General features: G+C 36.4%; 2 protein-coding genes across 2 annotated transcripts; both read right to left on the bottom strand.

The window, feature by feature from the left end:
* Positions 1-407: 407 nt before the first annotated feature.
* Positions 408-2,654, bottom strand: LOC149944428 (acetylcholinesterase-like). Its single transcript, XM_090176354.1, has 2 exons — positions 1,919-2,654; positions 408-1,222 (listed from the first exon to the last, which is right to left on the bottom strand). The coding sequence occupies exons 1-2, from the start codon at positions 2,652-2,654 to the stop codon at positions 408-410; spliced, it is 1,551 nt and encodes a 516-aa protein (XP_090032480.1).
* Positions 2,655-6,126: 3,472 nt separating this feature from the next.
* On the bottom strand, positions 6,127-7,506 carry LOC149944427 (uncharacterized). The gene has a single exon (XM_090176352.1). The coding sequence runs from the start codon at positions 7,504-7,506 to the stop codon at positions 6,127-6,129; it is 1,380 nt and encodes a 459-aa protein (XP_090032478.1).
* Between the last annotated feature and the right edge of the window lie 11,357 nt (positions 7,507-18,863).

Raw genomic sequence — 18,863 nt, 5'->3', positions numbered from 1 at the left:
TTGGCAAATATTTTTTACCAGTTTTTACTAGTATCGTTTTAATGATTTTGTGTATAGTTGTAGTGTCGTGGTTTATTTTAATAAGGGTTCGGAATGAAAATGCATGTAGGTTGATATTGTCAGTGAATTACTACTTTATTTGAGGATGTTGATTGAAGTTGTTTAAGTGTTTAATAAACGACAATTGACATGGTAATTTCACATACTCATTTAGCATACCCTTAGCTCTTAACATTCGATAATTTATAGTCCTCGATTAAATGACAATGGATAGCGCGCCATATCAAGAAAGGTGATTTTAAACGGTGGCAGCCTAAAAAAATTGTAACTTAGATAAATAGTTATTAGGGATACTGAGTCTATAATTTAAAGTACAGATTTACATTTCTTTCATCATAAAAAACTCCTTACCCCGTCCGAGCAAAATTAGCCACGTAGTGCATAACTCTCTTGGTGAAGGTTACATCTTGGGGTAGCACGGTACCATTTTCATGGAACCATTGATTACGAACAGTATTGAGCGCGTGTCCAAACATCGCGGCCACTTCCGCTCCATGATTCACCCCGGTCCAGTTCCGCCAAGGTAGCCAAGATAACTTGTAGTTGTAAAGATAAGTGTACACTTTTACTTTGTCGTCATTAACCATGGTCTTGTAGGGCTCTAAAAACCGTTTCATGGGGCAAAAAAAATATCTGTCACCGAGAATTTCAATTAATCTTTTCATGACGTAGTCAGAATCATCATTGACTACCATACCCGTGTACAGATATTCAACCGTTTTCAGTAAAATGGGCTGTTCTCCAAGGTTAAAGTCCAAATCTAACATGCTTTGAATGGAGGAGTATTTTGGTTTGGGATACTCAACGAACAAGGGTACTTGAAACGGAAGGGTGATGGGCAGGAAGATGGACGCTTCGTCTTTGACGACTCCGGCGATCAGGTTGCACCTTTTCACTTTGCCCTGTCGGTACAATTCAAAGGGGTTGTCAAACAACAATGTGCCGTCCACGACAGGGAGGAAGATGGCATATTTGTAATCGACTACAGGCTCGTTGTCGAGAATATCTTCTGCTTTGACATTCTGAAGACATTTGATTGTGTCTATCACAGTATCCTTCTTGCACCCAAGGTTTTCAGTCAACTTCAAAGCCTGTTCGTTATTCACTTCTTTCACTGCGAATGCCCAATGGAAGTTCAAAAATCCGCTCTGTAGAATTGCTCCTGCAAAAAAACCCTCACCAATAAGGTTACCAGGTAAAATATTTCTGTAGAAATTACGCAAAATATTTAAAGAGAGTTTGAGCTTCCATATTCAAGGTGAATCAACGAATTTTACATTTCTGTTATCAGTTTCATAAGAGGCTAGGGCTGATGGCATTTTTTAGCCTTTAGAGTTTTCGATGTATAGTTCTATAGACAAAACGTTAAGTGATAACGATTCTAAACGCTGTCTATAAATAACTGCTAAAAAAGGTTTTACTTTTTCTATTATATAGATTTTGCGTATATAAGTAACTTGAGAAATCTTTAGAGAATTCTACTGTGTTGTTAGAGACTGGCCTAACAAAGACCAATTTAGATTTTCTGCAGACTTAACTGGGGATATCTAAGGCTAAACCCTAATCACCCTAATAATATTTTCTATAAAATATCTTTAAAATTACAAAGAATAATCTATTGAACGTCTTAAGAATTTTTTTATTTGTTACAGCCAATGCAAAATATAACAATTTGTAAATGTTTAATATATTTATATAGCATTTTATTGACTCAAAAACTTGCATTTCCTGGTTCATAAATAAATTAAAAATTCGTAATAGGCCAAACAGATATATTTAGCTTCGACGCTTGCCGTCATGGCATTTTTGCTTAAATGAAATCCGCGTTTAATTTAAAGTGTAGTAATTCGGTTCGTACCTTGAAAGTAATCCCAACTTGATGGCACCACCAAGTGGAAGTTAATCGACGCAGCCCCGGCACTTTGTCCGTATATGGTAACTCTCTCAGGATCACCGCCGAAATTGTCCACGTTCTCGTGAACCCATCGCATGGCCATTTGCTGATCCGCTAGCCCGGCGTTCCCGGGAATCTCATTATCGTCCAGCGACAAAAACCCCAGCGAGGCTATTCTATAGTTGACCGTGACCACAATGACGTTCTCTTCGGTGGCGAGGACTCCTCCGTCGTAGCCATCCGCCGAAATGGTACCCAAGAAAAAAGCGCCTCCGTAAAAATAAATCATCACTGGGAGTTTCGAGGCTTTCTCCGATTCCAAATTCAGACTAATTGGAATCCACATATTCAAATACAAACAGTCTTCGCTTATTTTCGTTTTCTTCACGTAGGGTCTGACGCCACTCAATTTTCTGATCAGGTTCACCGTCTTTTGCATGCAAGTATTAGGTAACGCCGTTGCGTCTTTGATACCATCCCACGGTTCTGGCGGTAGTGGGAACTTAAATCGTAGTTCGGCCAAGGGCGGTTTCGCGAAAGGAACACCCAGAAACTCGACGACATCTTTTCCGTTTGGAGCTACGGATCGACGTCCTTTGATCCAACCGTACTTGGTTTGAACCTCGTAATCGTCACATTGACAATGCAACAAACTTAGTGAAGATAATAGAATATACCGAAAGAGGTTTTTACGGGACATCGCGTTCGTTTCGCGCTATTCGTTTTTGAACTGTAAATAAACTTTCGATTCTTATTCCTTCAGCGATTGTAGAATGTGGACAATAGTAATAATAAATTTTTGATTTCTTTCATTTAGTCGGCTTTTACGCATAACCATTTTAAAGGAATTTTTATCGAGAACAATAATAGTTAAGTCGCGTCTTCACCGGAAGGAAAATCGACAGAGTTCTGTTTTGACGCTCAGCATCACGCAGTGTGAAATTCAAAATATTACTTATTCTTCTAACCACTTATACATTACGATGAAATTATAACTATAGGAAACGATATGAAATTTTGGAAATCGTGTTTACCTGAAAGACTCATCTCTTAAATAGAACCAGACTTCCTTGCTATTGTTTTTTAAATAATTCTATGGCAATTCTCTTTATTAGCGTATACAAAACGAGGAAATTTGGTTATCTTATTTCACGCCAAACGCACATACGTAAATGGAAGAACATTCGTGAAAATAAGATTCGTATAAATAAACTCACTGCAAAATCTGAAAAACTAGTTAAAGGATAGCACCGCCGATCGAACGCCGCCGCCGCCGATTATTTAGATAACGCCAAAACGCCGCCGCCAAAACGTTTTATTTCGCCGCCGAATTAATTTCCATTATTAAAGTATAATAATTGCGTTTTGAGATAAATTCGAACTACATGTAGATTTTTATTTTGGTAGTGCTACGATTTCTAGGCTGTTGGGTGCACCGTACTCGCGTTATAAAATTGGAAATAATTAATAATTTTCAAAAGATCTGGCCCCACTGCACCGCGCACACCAAGATTTTCTGCAGCAGGCAGCAGGGATCAGAGATAGAGAAACGAAAACGGCTTTGTAGTTGCCTCGCCTCGTATTTTGTAATAAGTACAGAAACGTATCAGCTGCATTCAGCAATAACTAGTCTATTATATTTTTAAAATTCCTTTGATATAAAAATAAATTAATTTGTGATAGACTTCAACGCGCCTTCGCAATCGACCACCATTACATTACAGTCTACGGGGAGGGTAATGAGACAAGACGTACGACGGTCAGAATACACACAATACTTCTAATGTGTTAAGTTTGTTTGAGCTATTCACAGCAACCTGCAAGCCGGTATCACAACCAATTTATACAAATTGTATTTGTTCCTTTTAGTCATAATTTGTAAACGTTTCTAAGAAGAGTGTATAGATAATAATACTAGTGAAATGGTAGTAAATAAGTACAGTATTGTTATTACTAGCGTAAATGTTTTAGTTTAATAGTATCATATGTAACATAGTTACTCATAAGTGTGCCTCTGTTTAACATCTCTGTATTAAACATTTAAATGGGACCTTGTTTCACAGCCACCAAAGAAAATACAGCACCAACGTCGCGTAAAACTGGTTTTAACTTCCTTCCCTCCCCGCCAGAACTACTTTTAATGACGATAAAACCGTCATCGACTGGGAAATGACGTCAATTACGTAATATCGTTGCAACACGGTCTCATTGTAAAAATGTCCTTTCTGGCACACTTATGAATAAATAAGTTACATATGATAGTATGTAACCAAAGGACACGTGAAATAAAAATTTATGTTTGGGGTGAACTAAAGAGTAATGCTGGAAAATAAATTTGTAGTGGTAGTAGGTTACATGACGTAGAAATAAGTGTGTAGACTATTCTTAACTCTTACAAATAAGGGATTTGGGTGTTAACTGAATATGTAATTGTACCTCAAAGAACTTCGTTTTCGACATTTAGCTGGAATTGTTTTAAATTTCCGCAAATGGTTATCAGTGAAGTAAACGCGTGTGGAAAATGTACAATTTCAAAGCATTTGCGAGGGGAAGAAAGTAAATTTTTTATTGGACGATCATTTTTGGCCAAAGAATTAATGCACAACAGTGACAAATTGAGAAAACGTCGACTACGCAGTACTTGGACCAGGTCGAGGCTCTTCTCCCTCATTTTCCGGAACGTCGTGTTGCACGGGGTCATACAACTCGGCACATTCCTTCAAAAAAGCGAGAAATACGTTCTTGCCCTTCCTTTTCGCCAAGACTCGGAACATATACATGGCCAAGTAACCTGAATACCAAGATTTTTTGCGGCCACCTCTTAGAATTGCGGTTTTAGCGTGCGCCCAGGCACCTTCAACCTTATTGGTGTGGACGCCTGTGTCCGGATCCTTGAAATGCCTTCCAACAATCCGTAAGGATCGTCGTGCCAGGCAATACCCAAGATTCTATAATCGGAAGCAACGTCGCCGAATCCTTTTTGGAACCGGAACCATGAACTTTTGCTGGACTCCCGCTCAATACTACGCAAAACCCACTGTCCTTCCACTCTCTTTCATCTGTGGAATTTGCGCTTCCCAAACTTTGACTCGTCAATTTCAACGGTTTTACCCAAACCACTAATCACTTGACTTTTCACAATAACAGCGTTATACGCTACTTCCCGGCAAGACATTCTCCAATCAACTAGGGTTTTAGCGAAATATAAAGTTCCCGAGCAACAAACGATTGCGGATGAATGTTATACACATAAAAGTAAACCTTGAGCAATATTTCCCGAAAAGTCAGTTTAGAGCGAGAGAAAAAAGATTTTGGTCTTACAGCCACTTCGGTGTCACATTTCTTAGTAACAATTTTAGGAATTTTCCTCTTTTTCCAACACCGCCAAAGAAAACCGTCCGTTGCGCTGCCTTTCTGAACTAGCATCATGTATTCACCGCATCTTGGGCATTGCTGTGAATCCGCCAAAAGCTTCTTCTCCGTTAGCCAATCCCGAATTTTCCTATTATACTGACACATATCGTGGATTTCAAAAGAATTAATGACATCGCCCTCTTCAATATATTCCCGAAATTCGTCGTCCCGAAGAATCACTGTCGTCTTCCGTCATAATTAGGAAAAAAGTAACTTACAGCTAGCAAAAACTCCGAAATCTGGCATCTTATCGACTGCAATCTCAACTTGTGCAATCGAAAACAGAATATTGGCGCCTGACGGCTGGCATCTTATCGACTACAATCTCAACTTGTGCAATCGAAAACAGAATATTGGCGCCTGACGGCTGGCATCTTATCGACTACCATCTCAACTTGTGCAATCGAAAACAGAATATTGGCGCCTGACGGCTGGCATCTTTTCGACTATAATCTCAACTTGTGCAATCGAAAACAGAATATTGGCGCCTGACGGCTGGAATCTTATCGACTACATTTATTTCTTGATTTGTATACCCCCGTCCCGCTAGGCACTACGGGGGGTACCACTAAATTTACAAATTAATTTGTAAGGAATGGTGAAATGAGTGCATAAGTCCCACTAATTTTCTTTTTTAATAAAGATAAAACCTAAACAGGGCAAGCCTGGACAACACTTATAAAAGCCCAATACAGGGCAGGAAGGTAAAATAAAGTAAAACGGAAGTGTAGAATTAAAAGACAATAAAAAACCAGTCATCAACCTGGACATAAGTCCCCGAAGTGACTGATTATAAAGCGCATGACTTTCTCGAAAACAATCATCTTGTCTGTGAGATTCATATCTCCGAAGTTGGCTCTAGGGACCAGATGGAGTGTAAGAGGAAAATTAGCTAAGTAGTGCTCAGAATCACCGGTCTCTGACCCACAGACACAAGCAGGACTGAGCACATGACCTAAACCATGCAAGTAACTAGGGAATTTCCCGTGACCACTAAGAATCTGCGTTGAGAAGTGGTTAGGGTTGACACCATTGTCACCCACTCTAGGAATAAAATTCCTAGTAACAATGCCCTTTGTGCTGTCGCTCCAACTTCTCTGCCAATACCTCTTGGTAATGCCCCTCAAAATACTTTTAATACTACCCTTTTCGGGTTTAATAGAGTGGACCACCTGATTTAATAATGCGCCCTTGGCCAACGCATCCGCTCTCTCGTTACCCAAAATACCACTGTGTGCTTTAACCCAATTAAGGGTGATTTTGGCGCCATGATTAAGAATCAAATCCCTTATGTTTGCACACATACCATTAGGGTTGGAAGAATTTCCAATGGCCCGTAGAGAAGATAGACTATCAGAAACGATAGTTACCTCTTCATCGTGGGGTCGCTCCCTAGTGAACCACTTAATGCACTCCAATATGGAGTAAATCTCAATATAAAAAATACTAGGTTTATAACAGGTGTCTAGACGAAAAGTCTTTGACACCAGTTCCAAACCTTGGTAATAGACTACGAATGCCGCAGCTGCGGCATTTTCCGACAGCGAACCGTCGGAAAAGATCTCAAGTCCTGCATTAATGGGAAGAGCGTCTCCACGAGAAATCTCTACACGAGAGGCAGGATGGCGGATCCAAGGGTCACTCGGGTAAAGAAAATTTCCACCTACAACATTGTAATCGCAGTGTTTAGCGCCCATCTGTTGGTAAAATGACCTAAAAATGGTTGCTTCCTCACTTACAATGTACTCTATTGGGGTTAAGTTGGTAATTACCAATAACGCATCGGTAGAGATAGTACGATAAGCACAGCAGACTCTTAGAGCTGCTGTTCGTTGGATAGACCTGAGCTTTCGAACCATTAAAGAATTCTCCGCCTCACGCCACCATGCGCCAGCACCGTAGGTGACAATACGCTCAATACAGCCTTTATATACCACTCTCAAGGCTCTATAATCAAGACCCCACTCGACCTTTGCAAAGCAGGCAATGGACTGAACAAGACGAGTAACCCTGTTCTTAACCTCCTCTAAGTGAGGCAAGAAACATAAAGTTTGGTCCAAGGTAACGCCCAAGATCTTAACAGTCTTGACATTAAGGATTCTCTCGTTGTTGAGAGAAAAAATTGGAAGCCGCTCCATCACCTTTGTCTTAGCAAAAGTGATAGCAACGGTCTTCTTTGCACAAAACTTCAACTTTTAAATTGTGCTCCAACTATTGAGAGTATCCAGAACTTCGTTACCGAGGACCTCAAGACCACGTCTTGAAGAACTCCAGACCATCGCCTGTAGATCATCCGCAAAGGCCTGAACAGCACTCGCAGCCGGGTAAACCCGACTCAGAGCGCCATCCATCACTAAATTAAAGACTACAATCTCAACTTGTGCAATCGAAAACAGAATATTGGCGCCTGACGGCGCCACGCACTCACTTCACTCGAGCGCTGGGGGCGCGCGGCGCCACCCCAACCCCATTCTTGCTATCACGTTGGGCCGTTTATAACGCGACCTAGAGGACAGTACCTAGCCATAACGCATCAAGTATTGTCCAAATACGCGGAAAACTAAAATAGTTAATTGATGTTCAATTCTTCACATTGGCCCAAATAATTAATTGATGTTCAATTAGTATAGAAATAAATAATTGGTGTCCCAACCCTATCCCCAAGTATCCTCCCGTTGGCGTGGCCGTAACACATATCTCACCCCTGATTAATCAAATGGACGAGCGGACTGAATTGTCCCACCCGTTACAATCGCTCATAACGTGCTTCTAAAAAAAAATTGCTACCTTCGCTCCTAAAGAAGGGGTTGACTTTATTTTTTTGGAATAAATAATTTAATTTTAATTTGTCGGAACTTTTTTGAATACGAGAGCAGACTGTAATCTTTGCGATAAAATACAAAAGAAAAGTAAATGCAAAAAAAGTGCCAGCTTTATAAAACGCGCTACTACGCCATAGCATCAGTGTTCTATTCGTTTGGCGCCGAGGATGGGTTGGCTTTATTTTGCTCTCATTTAATAAATATTAGATTTAAAATAGCCGCAGCTATTTAAGTTTATAAAGCAGTCTAATCTAATTATTAAAAAAAATTCATGATAGTAAATGCTAACTTAAAACCGTATGGTACTGACGAGTTCCAAATTGGCCCCAGTCATAGGGGGCCCCTTTGGAGTGTCAAATAAGCAGTATCTAATCTTGAAAACAGCCAGATTCAATATTCGGAGCCCCCTCTTAAAAGTTCACGGCCATTGACTCTCAGGCCTTTCAGTCAGTCCCTGGTAATATCTGTAAATATTGTGCTTTTTTCAAATACAAGTGTTTTTAGAAAAGAAAAAAGGAAAAATTAAGTTTAATAAAACAATTATCTCCTGTGCCTTCAAAGAGCACTGTGCAACAACATCAAAACTTAAAAGTAAGCTAACTAAGCTTTTAGGCTAATAACCTAACGATGAGAATCACTCCTTTTATAATCATAAAACCTGCCAACCTAATTTTCCTAATAATAGTTTTATAAGGACCAATAATCTCCCTAAGAGCTACGTCCTGATTTGGCCTCGAAATAAACTTGATAGGCCTTATCCCCTTAATCATTAATAAAGTAAATATTAGTAGCTCAGAAGCTGCTATAAAATATTTCTTTGTGCAAGGGGTTGCTTCTTCCATGGAAGAAGTAGAGAAGGAACGGCGGCGTCATGTTAAAAAACCTGTCGCAAAAAGCTTTAGAAATTCCCCTTTTTGTTCATTCCCCCCATACTTTTACCCGGCATCAAGTTTAGTTTGCGCAACCCTCACGCGCATCCTACCTTATGTTATTGGTCTGAATGTCCGTATTCAATGCTCTTTAGTACAACCAAGTAGGATAGCTATCCTCCTTGGTACAACTTATTTGTTTGGTCATCTACTGTAATTGTTTTTAAAATTTTAACGGATATTTTTTCATGTGTAAGGCTTAGGTAGGTTAAGGCAAATTAAATTGCTGATTTAACTTTTAATTAAAATGGTTATTATATATTATATATATATATATATATAAATATATATAATTATTCATAAGCTAAACTTAAAGATATTTTTAAAAATGTAAATAAATTAGGCCTTTGCGCCTTGTGAAGCTCAACACAAACACGCGGAAGATATATTGTAATGTTTACAGCTGACTAGACTCCGCCTCGTGACGTAGTGCGCGTCGAATAATGCACATTAAGGACTGAGTGCCCTGACCAAAAGGGGGTTGAAATGAGGGAAGACAACAATATTTTCGGTACAGGCTTTCCTATTCTGGCCGCCGTTCCTTCTCTACTTCTTCCATGCTTCTTCTATACTTATTATCCGATCTGTACAAATATAAATAATTTTTTTAATTTTCATCTCTTACACTCTTAGCGTTAATAACGAAAGTTGGAGCAGCATCCCTACATTTTTGGGTCCCTACACTCTTAGAGAGTATAAGTTGACTAAACTCATTTATTATCCTAACATGACAAAAATTATCCCCTTTACTACTAGTCACCTTAACAATATCAAAAATAAATCTTTTATTTTATATTGTGTTATCATTAATTTTTGGAGTCTTAATTATCAAACTTCTACAAAAAATTCTAGGGTTTTCGTCTATCTCCCATTTAGCTTGGCTCCTAGTAGCACTAAAACTTAACTTAAAAGTCTTTATAATCTATTTTCTAGTCTACACAATTACCTTAGCTATTTTATCAAATCTTTTAAATAAGCACAATAATAGTTCACTTAACAAAACTATATTTATATTTAAGGGGTCCAGACTACCCCTATATTATTGATATTAAGTTTGGGGGGACACCCCCTATAATTGGATTTCTCCCAAAAATCCTAGTTCAATCCCTACTAATTACTAGATACCTACTAATTTTCTTAATATTGCTAGGCTCCATAATTAACTTATATTTTTATCTTCGAATAACTTACAGCACCCTAGTCATATTTAACCAAAGACCTCCTAGACTACAAAAAGAACAAAATTGGCTCTCAATTTTATTCCTTTTATACATCCTAGTAAGCCCGACAAAGTAAGCTTTGGTAATCCACAAACAAAAACATGAGGTTCTATTCCCTTTAAAGAATTAGTACAATCTAACTTCATTTCGTCTCCTTTATGTTACAAATTTTCTACGACTTCTTCGAAATTAAAAGTTTGGGGTAAATAAGTGGTGTCTCAGAAGCTCGAAAACAAAAAAACACACAAAAGTTATTTAATGTGTCGGGCTAAACTAAAAATACATATTTAAATCAACTAAGAATTAAATTCTTGCAACATTTTCAGATTTAAGTCAAAAAACAAATTTCCATATGCTATCATACCTCCTGTGGCTATATTCAGCCACAGTCATCAGTTATCGTCGGCTTCGTTCTTGATACGTATATCAGGTTATATATTATGTGTATATATTATTTATTACAGTTTCAACACTTCTAAGTCCGTAACTTTTGTATTTTTTTAAAATTCTCATTTAATGGCCGAGATATGAATTCGTTAAAACGATGTTTCAAAGCGTGCAGGATCTTACACGCCTCTAATTAGAAATTATTTATTTTAGAAATCTATCAATACAGCGCGAAGCTGAAGGAGTTCTTTCTCCATCCAGCAGCAGAAAATGTTACAAAATAATAACAGGGTAAGCCATTTAAACCCTAAGTCTGTTGATAGTTGCTAATTTTAATGAATATTAAGAACGTTACTTTGGCCAATAGGCCTTCTACACTGCAAAAAAAAGGTTCACTAGTAAATCACTATAAGCACGCTAAAAGTGCGCAACAAAATCGGATCACAATACACCAAGAGATCACATTCGGAACATAGTACCTCGTGTGTGTGTAACTAGTGTACTATAGTGATCTACAAGCGTGAATAATACGTTCTTTAAGCAATTCAAAAGTGTGTACAGGTGGATCACTAAAAGATCACCAGCGCAACAAAATTGGCTCACTTGCTCACTTAAAGCACACTTAGGAAACACATAAGAAAACACTACTGTTTAAGTGTTTTTTGGTGTGTTTTTAGTGTTCCTGAGTGATCTTGAGTTTTTTTTTGGCATTCTGAAAGTGTTTCAAAAACAGTTCAAAATAGAGCACTAAAAGATCACCTGCGCAACAAAATTGGCTCACTTGTTCAATTATAGAACACACCGGAAACACAGTAGAACACTTAAACAGTAGTGTTCCCTTATTTCTTTAAGTGAACAGGTGAGCCAATTTTGTTGCGCAGGTGATCATTTAGTGCTCTAATATTAAACGGCATTATTTTTGTTTGCAATTTATTAACGTGAATGATATAAGTATCTTTTTCTGCTACTACAGATATATCTAAAAAAAATAGTTTAGATCCCATGCGTTAAAAAATCTTGGTTTTACCGATATGGGTAAGGCAATAGGCCCTTGGCGTAGATTAGATATATGGCAGCATTAAAGCTATCCGCAATGAGGAAAAATACCACATGTGGCTCTCATTTTCGTCTGCTTTATTAAGTTTACACTATAGTCCTTGGATAAATTAAACGTTAAGCAGACGATTTTGAATTTACTTGTATCTTCTCTTTTCATGCACGGGGCCTATAGACGCCGTGCGTAGAAAAACAGGAATAAGAGTCGGCGCCTACTGTCCGTGTTTGAAAACAAGTGTGTTAGCCATACTGAAACGAACCTAGGTGGCGCCAGCGACGCAGAAGCTTTTGCTTAGCTTCTGCTAAGTGAGATCACCGTGTATCAAACGTCTGTTAAGCCCCCTGTTCTCGTAGCTTTGACTTCATTACGTATTTGTATCCTCTACATGTCGTGGATGGCCGCCGAATGGGGACATAACTAAAGTTTTCAGTAGCTAATGGGGATAAAACAAAATTATGAAATTTCAATTCGCTACCGAAATTAGACTAGGTGGCGCAGCGACGCTCAAGCTTTAGCGTCTGCTAAGAGGATATATATAAACAATTTGATGTTACGCTTAGTGTACCAATTGGCACTATAAATTTAAAGTGTTCGAAAAGAGATTATGTGGTGTACCAAATTTTACAACGTGGTGTCCTCAAAGTGATAATTTAGTGTACCAAACCATTGATACTAGTGTTCTAAATGTGTTATGCGTTCTTTAAGGGCACCCTGATCACTTTAAGATCACTGATAGGTGAAACGAGATCACTTATAAGCGATATTTTCAAAAGAGTGAACACTCAGAGATCGTAAAAGCACACATGGGATCACTTTGTAGAACATATACAGATCACATGTATGTGCTACCAATGTGTACAATAGTGATCTTAAGGTGAACGATTTATTTGCAGTGTAGGTCAGAACAAAGTCACCTTTTTCACGTTACGCGCTTAAATTTAAATATTTTCCAAAATGCTAGCTAGTGGTTTTTTTCGCTAAATAGTCTTCAGTACCTTGTTAAACCTTATAGATAATTTGACCTTCTAAAGATTTAGGAAATTTCTTACTTGTACGGAAGGTTCCAAATGTAATTTAAATGGCTTCCTTAATAAAGTTATTCTTTCAATATGAATATTTCTGTTTTTGTACACGAAATTTATGACAATAAATTTTCGAAATGTTCAACTTGTTTGTGAAATTAAATTTATATAAAACCCAAAATTTGATTGCTTGGTCATTCTTTTTCGGAACATCTCTATTTATAGTCTTGCAGTCCTTACTTCGCGAGAATTAGAAATATAATTTTTTTCACTATCTTCATGCAGTTACTGAAATTTTTAAAAATGAAGAGCTTTACGTTTTCTGTCCTAAAATCAGTATGTCATTGGTTATTTTTTTCATACACGTGTAATTTATTATTATCATTTATCAGCGTGAACTTCATTTAAATTTATTTATGATATATGAATATGTGGAAATTTGCTTAAATATTTCGCGAACACTTTTTAATAAAATTTTGCGAGATATCTATATTGGAGGTGATTTGAATTACTAGCAATAATATGGAAATCGTCGATTCGATGAGCATTCTTTCATATCGTCCGAAAAGCGTTCCAAAACAAATGTGATGCATCCCACTACATATCCAAATACGAGAATTTTAAAAATTGGTTCGAGAAATCCGAAAGTCATGGCTTCAGCTTCTTTGATATTGCCCGTTGCGGACTGCAATCCTTCTCTGATCTTCCAGGTGTTAAGGGTGTATTTCGGTTTGGACTGCTCCGTTTCCACAAACGATAAGATCCTATAAAAATTGGAGTTGCAATAATAACATTAATTATATCAGATAGGTTACTTTAAAAAAAATTAACATCCAGGTTATATGTTTTTTTTGTTGGAGAATTCTGTCACATCAAAATTACGGAAAATCTTAAAATGTTATCACTGTTTGAAGAACCTCCCTTGGTCTTTGGAACCCAAAATTGTCGAAACAAAAGTTTTCTAGCATTCGCAAAAACCTGAATTTACTTTTTTGGCAAAATGGCTAATCTTTCATTGAGAGATGAAGAGTAACACGTTAGTCTGTCCAACGAACATTTTGTACTGACTGACGTGGCTCACTTTATTTTACGTGTTACCATTTAAAATTGTATTAATTTTCTACGATATTAATATTCAATGTATCATTTCCTACATCTGATTTTACTGCACCGAAATTCTTCACCTTATGGTGATGTCAACCTTCAAATTAGTGAATTAAATTTGGACACCAATGTTTCAACTTCTACCGGTGAATTAAATTTGTACACCAATGGTCCAACTTCTACTGGTGAATTAAATTTGAACACCAATGGGCCAACTTCTACTGGTGAATTAAATTTGGACACCAATGGTCCAACTTCTACCGGTGAACAAAAAAAGTTTTTTAAGTGGTTTCAAATTGTTAGGTTTTCTGAAAGTTATAAAGTAAGAAGCGTATTTTTTAATTATTATATATTTATATTTTTAAGAAATAAATACAGTAATTCATATTCATACAAGTCCAATAAGACGGGGTTTAGATTTAGTTCCATTATGCCACATTTACGTTAAATACTGAAAAATAATTTAAATGCATTTTCTGAAAAGAGTTTTTGATTACAAGCACTCTGTGTAAGAGAGATAAAGAAACTGTTAGCTTAAACGATTCGTTAAACGACTCATGATGTCAATCTTTCCTTTACTGCTTGATTCAATCACAAATCCGATATCACAAATATTTCAACTCTTTTAAACCCATAACAAAGAATCGAATTAGTTTTAAAAGATAATCATGGAAAAAATTTAGCACCTGAGATTTATGTTTTCCAAAATATCCAGAGATATCTCTCTGCTTAGATATAAGTGAGTTGTTGTCCGTTCATATCCCACTTCGCTTATGTAAAATGTTTTTCGATTATCCTTGAAGCGGTGCGAAGCAAGGGCTAGCCTGTCCAAAAGAGCACCAGTGTTCATAAATACAGCTGTCTTTCCCAAAAAGAAATCTTCTTTGACGTATTCAAAATCTTCCACAAATTCTCCATCGCTGTCCATTTTGCCCATTAATTTGTAGTAGTAAGATCCTGGAGTAACCTACCACAGAATCGACTTTATTTTATAGTTAAGGAGATGTTATGACTTAACTCAAGGATAATTTTGCTCGTATATTTGGCGTAAGGGTTCTCTTTAAAAACTTTATAAAAAAATAACTATTAACTTTGGAATAGTTAATTTTGAACAAACATAAATACTCAAACTCAGAATTGAAAAATAATTGCATTCTATTTCAACTAAATTGATACAGGTATTAGGCTATAAAGCTAATATACTTCGCAACGTTTATTTAATTCTAATTTGACCAAATTAATAAAAACATTTTACCAAACCGTCATCGACACCAAATTCATACTTCTCAATTTTAATTTCTAGGTAGTTTACATTTGAATAAAAGTATTTTTTTTAATCTTGTTGAGTTAAATTTTCAGTAAAAGCGCTAACCTTTGGATGGATCCAATTAGAATCTAACTGGAATTAGTATTTCATCGGATATTTTTTATTCAATCAGAATTTTAATAAATTGCATACGTTATAAATAGATAGCAAATTTGGAATTTAATTCTTGAAAAAAGCCGATTTAAGATCTGCACTTTTTTTAATTAAATTTTGAAATCAAATTTGATGCGCCACTTTCGTTTGAGAAAGTTTTCATACGTTTAAAATTTACTTGGTTCTTACATCAGCCATAACTCTCGAGAAGAAGGCAGTAGGGATAATGACAACTGGAGTTAATTTCGTTTCTTTTAGTAAATCCTCAATAGTATTTATAAACGACGAACGTGAAACCGTGAGATCGCTTTGCAAGTTCCCAGAGTATGCTTTCATCAAAATGAAAGACGCAATTAGCCATGATGATAACAGAATCCTTGTTGGCATCCTTATAATTTTTACTTCCAAAGCTGAAATTGTATGAAAATTTTATAATAATAATAGTAATAATCAGCTAGGCTAATACCCAAGGCACCACCTTAGGCCTACAAGTCATCAAGCGACTTTTGAAGCCATTAATTCGGGTGGCCGGGTTACAATGCGTAGGAGGGTGGTGACAAAGAGTATGGTTTTTTAATTAGCTTTTCGCAGAATATTTGGGTATGTCTCATAACAGCAGGGAGGCTCTTAAATACGCAGATGTTCCCTGAACGCTTGAATCTCTCAAAGGTAGCTCAGGAAAAACACCCTTTTTGCGTGGAGGTCTAAATTAATTTGGTGAAGGTTTAAAATTCGTAAGCCTTCTACCGTTTTCGTTTTTTCACTAAAATGGTTTTAGTTGCTTCGGCAATTATTCCTACTTTAAAAATTCCAATATTTCTTTTTTTTTTAAATATATTTTTGTATGGCCCAAAGCTCATCTGTTTTATGACTAAGTCATAAGAAAGTTATTTTCTTTTCGCAATACCAAATCATAAGCAATTGCTAAATGTTGACCCCGGAATCAGCTGGTGACCGTTGGTTTCCATAAATGCTTATTGGTGTTAGACTTAAACGTAATACATGTAGTGGCCGTGCTTATTTTATCATGCATGTTAAAAATCTAGACGAAGACTTTTTTAACTACATGTAGGGCTCTATATCTACTAATTTTACTCAACAATTCTGGAGAACTTCCGTAATGTAAAACCAGACGTATTCGGAGAGGTATCGAAAGGTTTTGCTTCTGTAGTGCATGTCTCTGAAGAGAAACGACAACAGAGAGACCCCCAGAAGACATAAGCAAGTCGTAATCCACACAAAAGTATTGAGCCCTCCGATGTTGTATTGATTCATCCCATCGATTCTATTACTTCTGTAAGTCAGTATTTTTTCCACAGTTGTTTCAAAGTTTTTTGAGAGACAAATTGAATCCGGCCTTCCCCAATTTGACATTGGACTCAATAAAACGTCAGTTATCTAAACAATAAAAGTACAACGTGCTCAGAAGCGGATTTCCAAATTTTTCGGTTCACTTGGGTCTTAATTGGAAGTTTGAAGGCTGCAATGCACTTGGACTATGCAGACAGCCATCTTCCTGTAACGTTTTGCGCAAAAGGATATTTAAAGAACAAGTGAGATTAAATAAAAACTTATTCTAGCTGGTGGAATTCTAAGTCTTAATTGCTCTCGTTAAATCTAACGAAATTGTAATCAAACATTATGAAACATTAGCGTATGTCAAAATTTACTTTATATAACGATCTATTTAACTCTTTTAAAGCACTTGTTCAAGAAAAAAATAGCAGAAATTACGAAACGTTTATCAAATTTGAACAACTAAATTATAGCAAGGTAAGATTTATTAATAATAAAATGTATTATAATTAAGACTTTATAATAAAACATTTTCCTTAATTTTAGAAAATTAAAATCTTTTATAAATAAGTAGTTTTAAGTAAAATATGATAATCTAGTATCCAATCATTAAAATACATTATGTACGCGCTTTTTGCCAGATTCCACTGGTTTCCCTCACTCAGTAGATAAACATGCAACAGCGGCATCTCAGAAAGAAATGAGGATTTTAAATAATAAAACTTTACTTCATTCTCCAATGCTTTAGTTATTATCCAATCTGGTCTCCCTGGCAAGATAAAATTCATATTTTCAAGTAGTGTTTTTACATCATTAAAATCTATAACTACAACACTGAATGGTGGAAGAGAAAACAAAATCCTTTAAGAACCATCGTTAATATTTCTCTACGTGTAGAAGTCTTACTCGATTTTTTGAAGATTTTCAAAAACGTACTTCAATAAATTATCGGATAAGTAGCCAAAGACGTTGTATTTCCGATTAAATACACAAGTTGTGGCATCAACAACCTAATAATTTATAATGAATAGAGTTAGTTGTAAGGAAAAAATAAGGCCCAACTGAAATAATTGAACAACCCCAGTAACCCTAAGAATTCCCAAAAACATGTTTTTTATCAAATATTCAAAGTTTTAATACTATATGTCAAAGTACAACACATAACAGAACCTACGGCTTGGATTTAAATGACCCTTAATTGAATTTTCGGAAAATCGTCTATCGGTTAGTTTTTAAAAACCTAACTTAGGTAATTGATAACAAACAAACAAGGAACTTTCGCTTAATATTCGCTTTGAAAAGGCACTACCTTACAAGCAAATGTTAAAACGTTATTTTCGTTGTATAGGATTTGTAGCAGTCCAGTCTATAGCATAAGTTCTAAAAACCAAGACGCACTCCCCCACGTGTTTTAACGTACTAAAATATTACGCTACCCTATTCAGCTTAGCAATTAAGTAATATATATATATATTAAGTAAATTAGTTATATTAATATTAAAATTTTTCGTTGTGCCCTTATTTAAATATTTTACACTTAAAAAAATCATCATAGTCGTAAGCCCCATTTTCATGCTCGCTGGTAGCGGGTAAAAATCGACAAAATCCACTTCAGCTATACACTTTTTCCACTTTCCGCGTCGATTTGTTTCAAACAGATATTTTAGCTTTATTTTCACGCTTGCGAGTGGCGGAAGCGAATTTTGACGATTTTTATCCGCTACCAGCGAGCATGAAAATGGGGCTTAAGTCCATCTACTGAACGGTTAAGCAAGCTCCGTGGATTTATAGTAAGTGTTAATGTAAACCACATTCGTAGTCTTAGATAATATTAAACTAAGCGAAAAAGTAAAAGCCGTAACTTTGTTTGGGAGGAATCTGAACTAGATGGGAGCGGAGGTCTGATTCAGGCTCGAAAATTTATTGGTCTGTATTAAATTGAAAATATTTGGTTAAAATTTTTCGTTTCCCTTTGACGCCCTCTCTTCATAAAAGCAGAAGCGAAATAATAGAATATTAATCTTTCGACAGAAGTATTCATCTTCCTAAACTACTTTAGGAAGAAAAAAGAGGCTAAGACCGTCACAAATATTTTCCAATATTATCTCATCGTGAAATTACACGCAGAACTTCAAGTGAGATTTGAAATTTAAGCCGTGATGATATGACAACATTTGCGTTTTGATGGGAAGTTAGCGCCCAACGGAATTTGCATCGCGCCGGAGGATGTACATTTTT

This window comes from Leiobunum rupestre, chromosome 5 (assembly GCF_980474605.1).
Source record: "Leiobunum rupestre chromosome 5, qqLeiRupe1.1.hap1, whole genome shotgun sequence".
In the NCBI taxonomy this organism is placed as follows: domain Eukaryota; kingdom Metazoa; phylum Arthropoda; class Arachnida; order Opiliones; family Sclerosomatidae; genus Leiobunum; species Leiobunum rupestre.
This window is presented reverse-complemented; position numbering and strand designations above follow the sequence as displayed.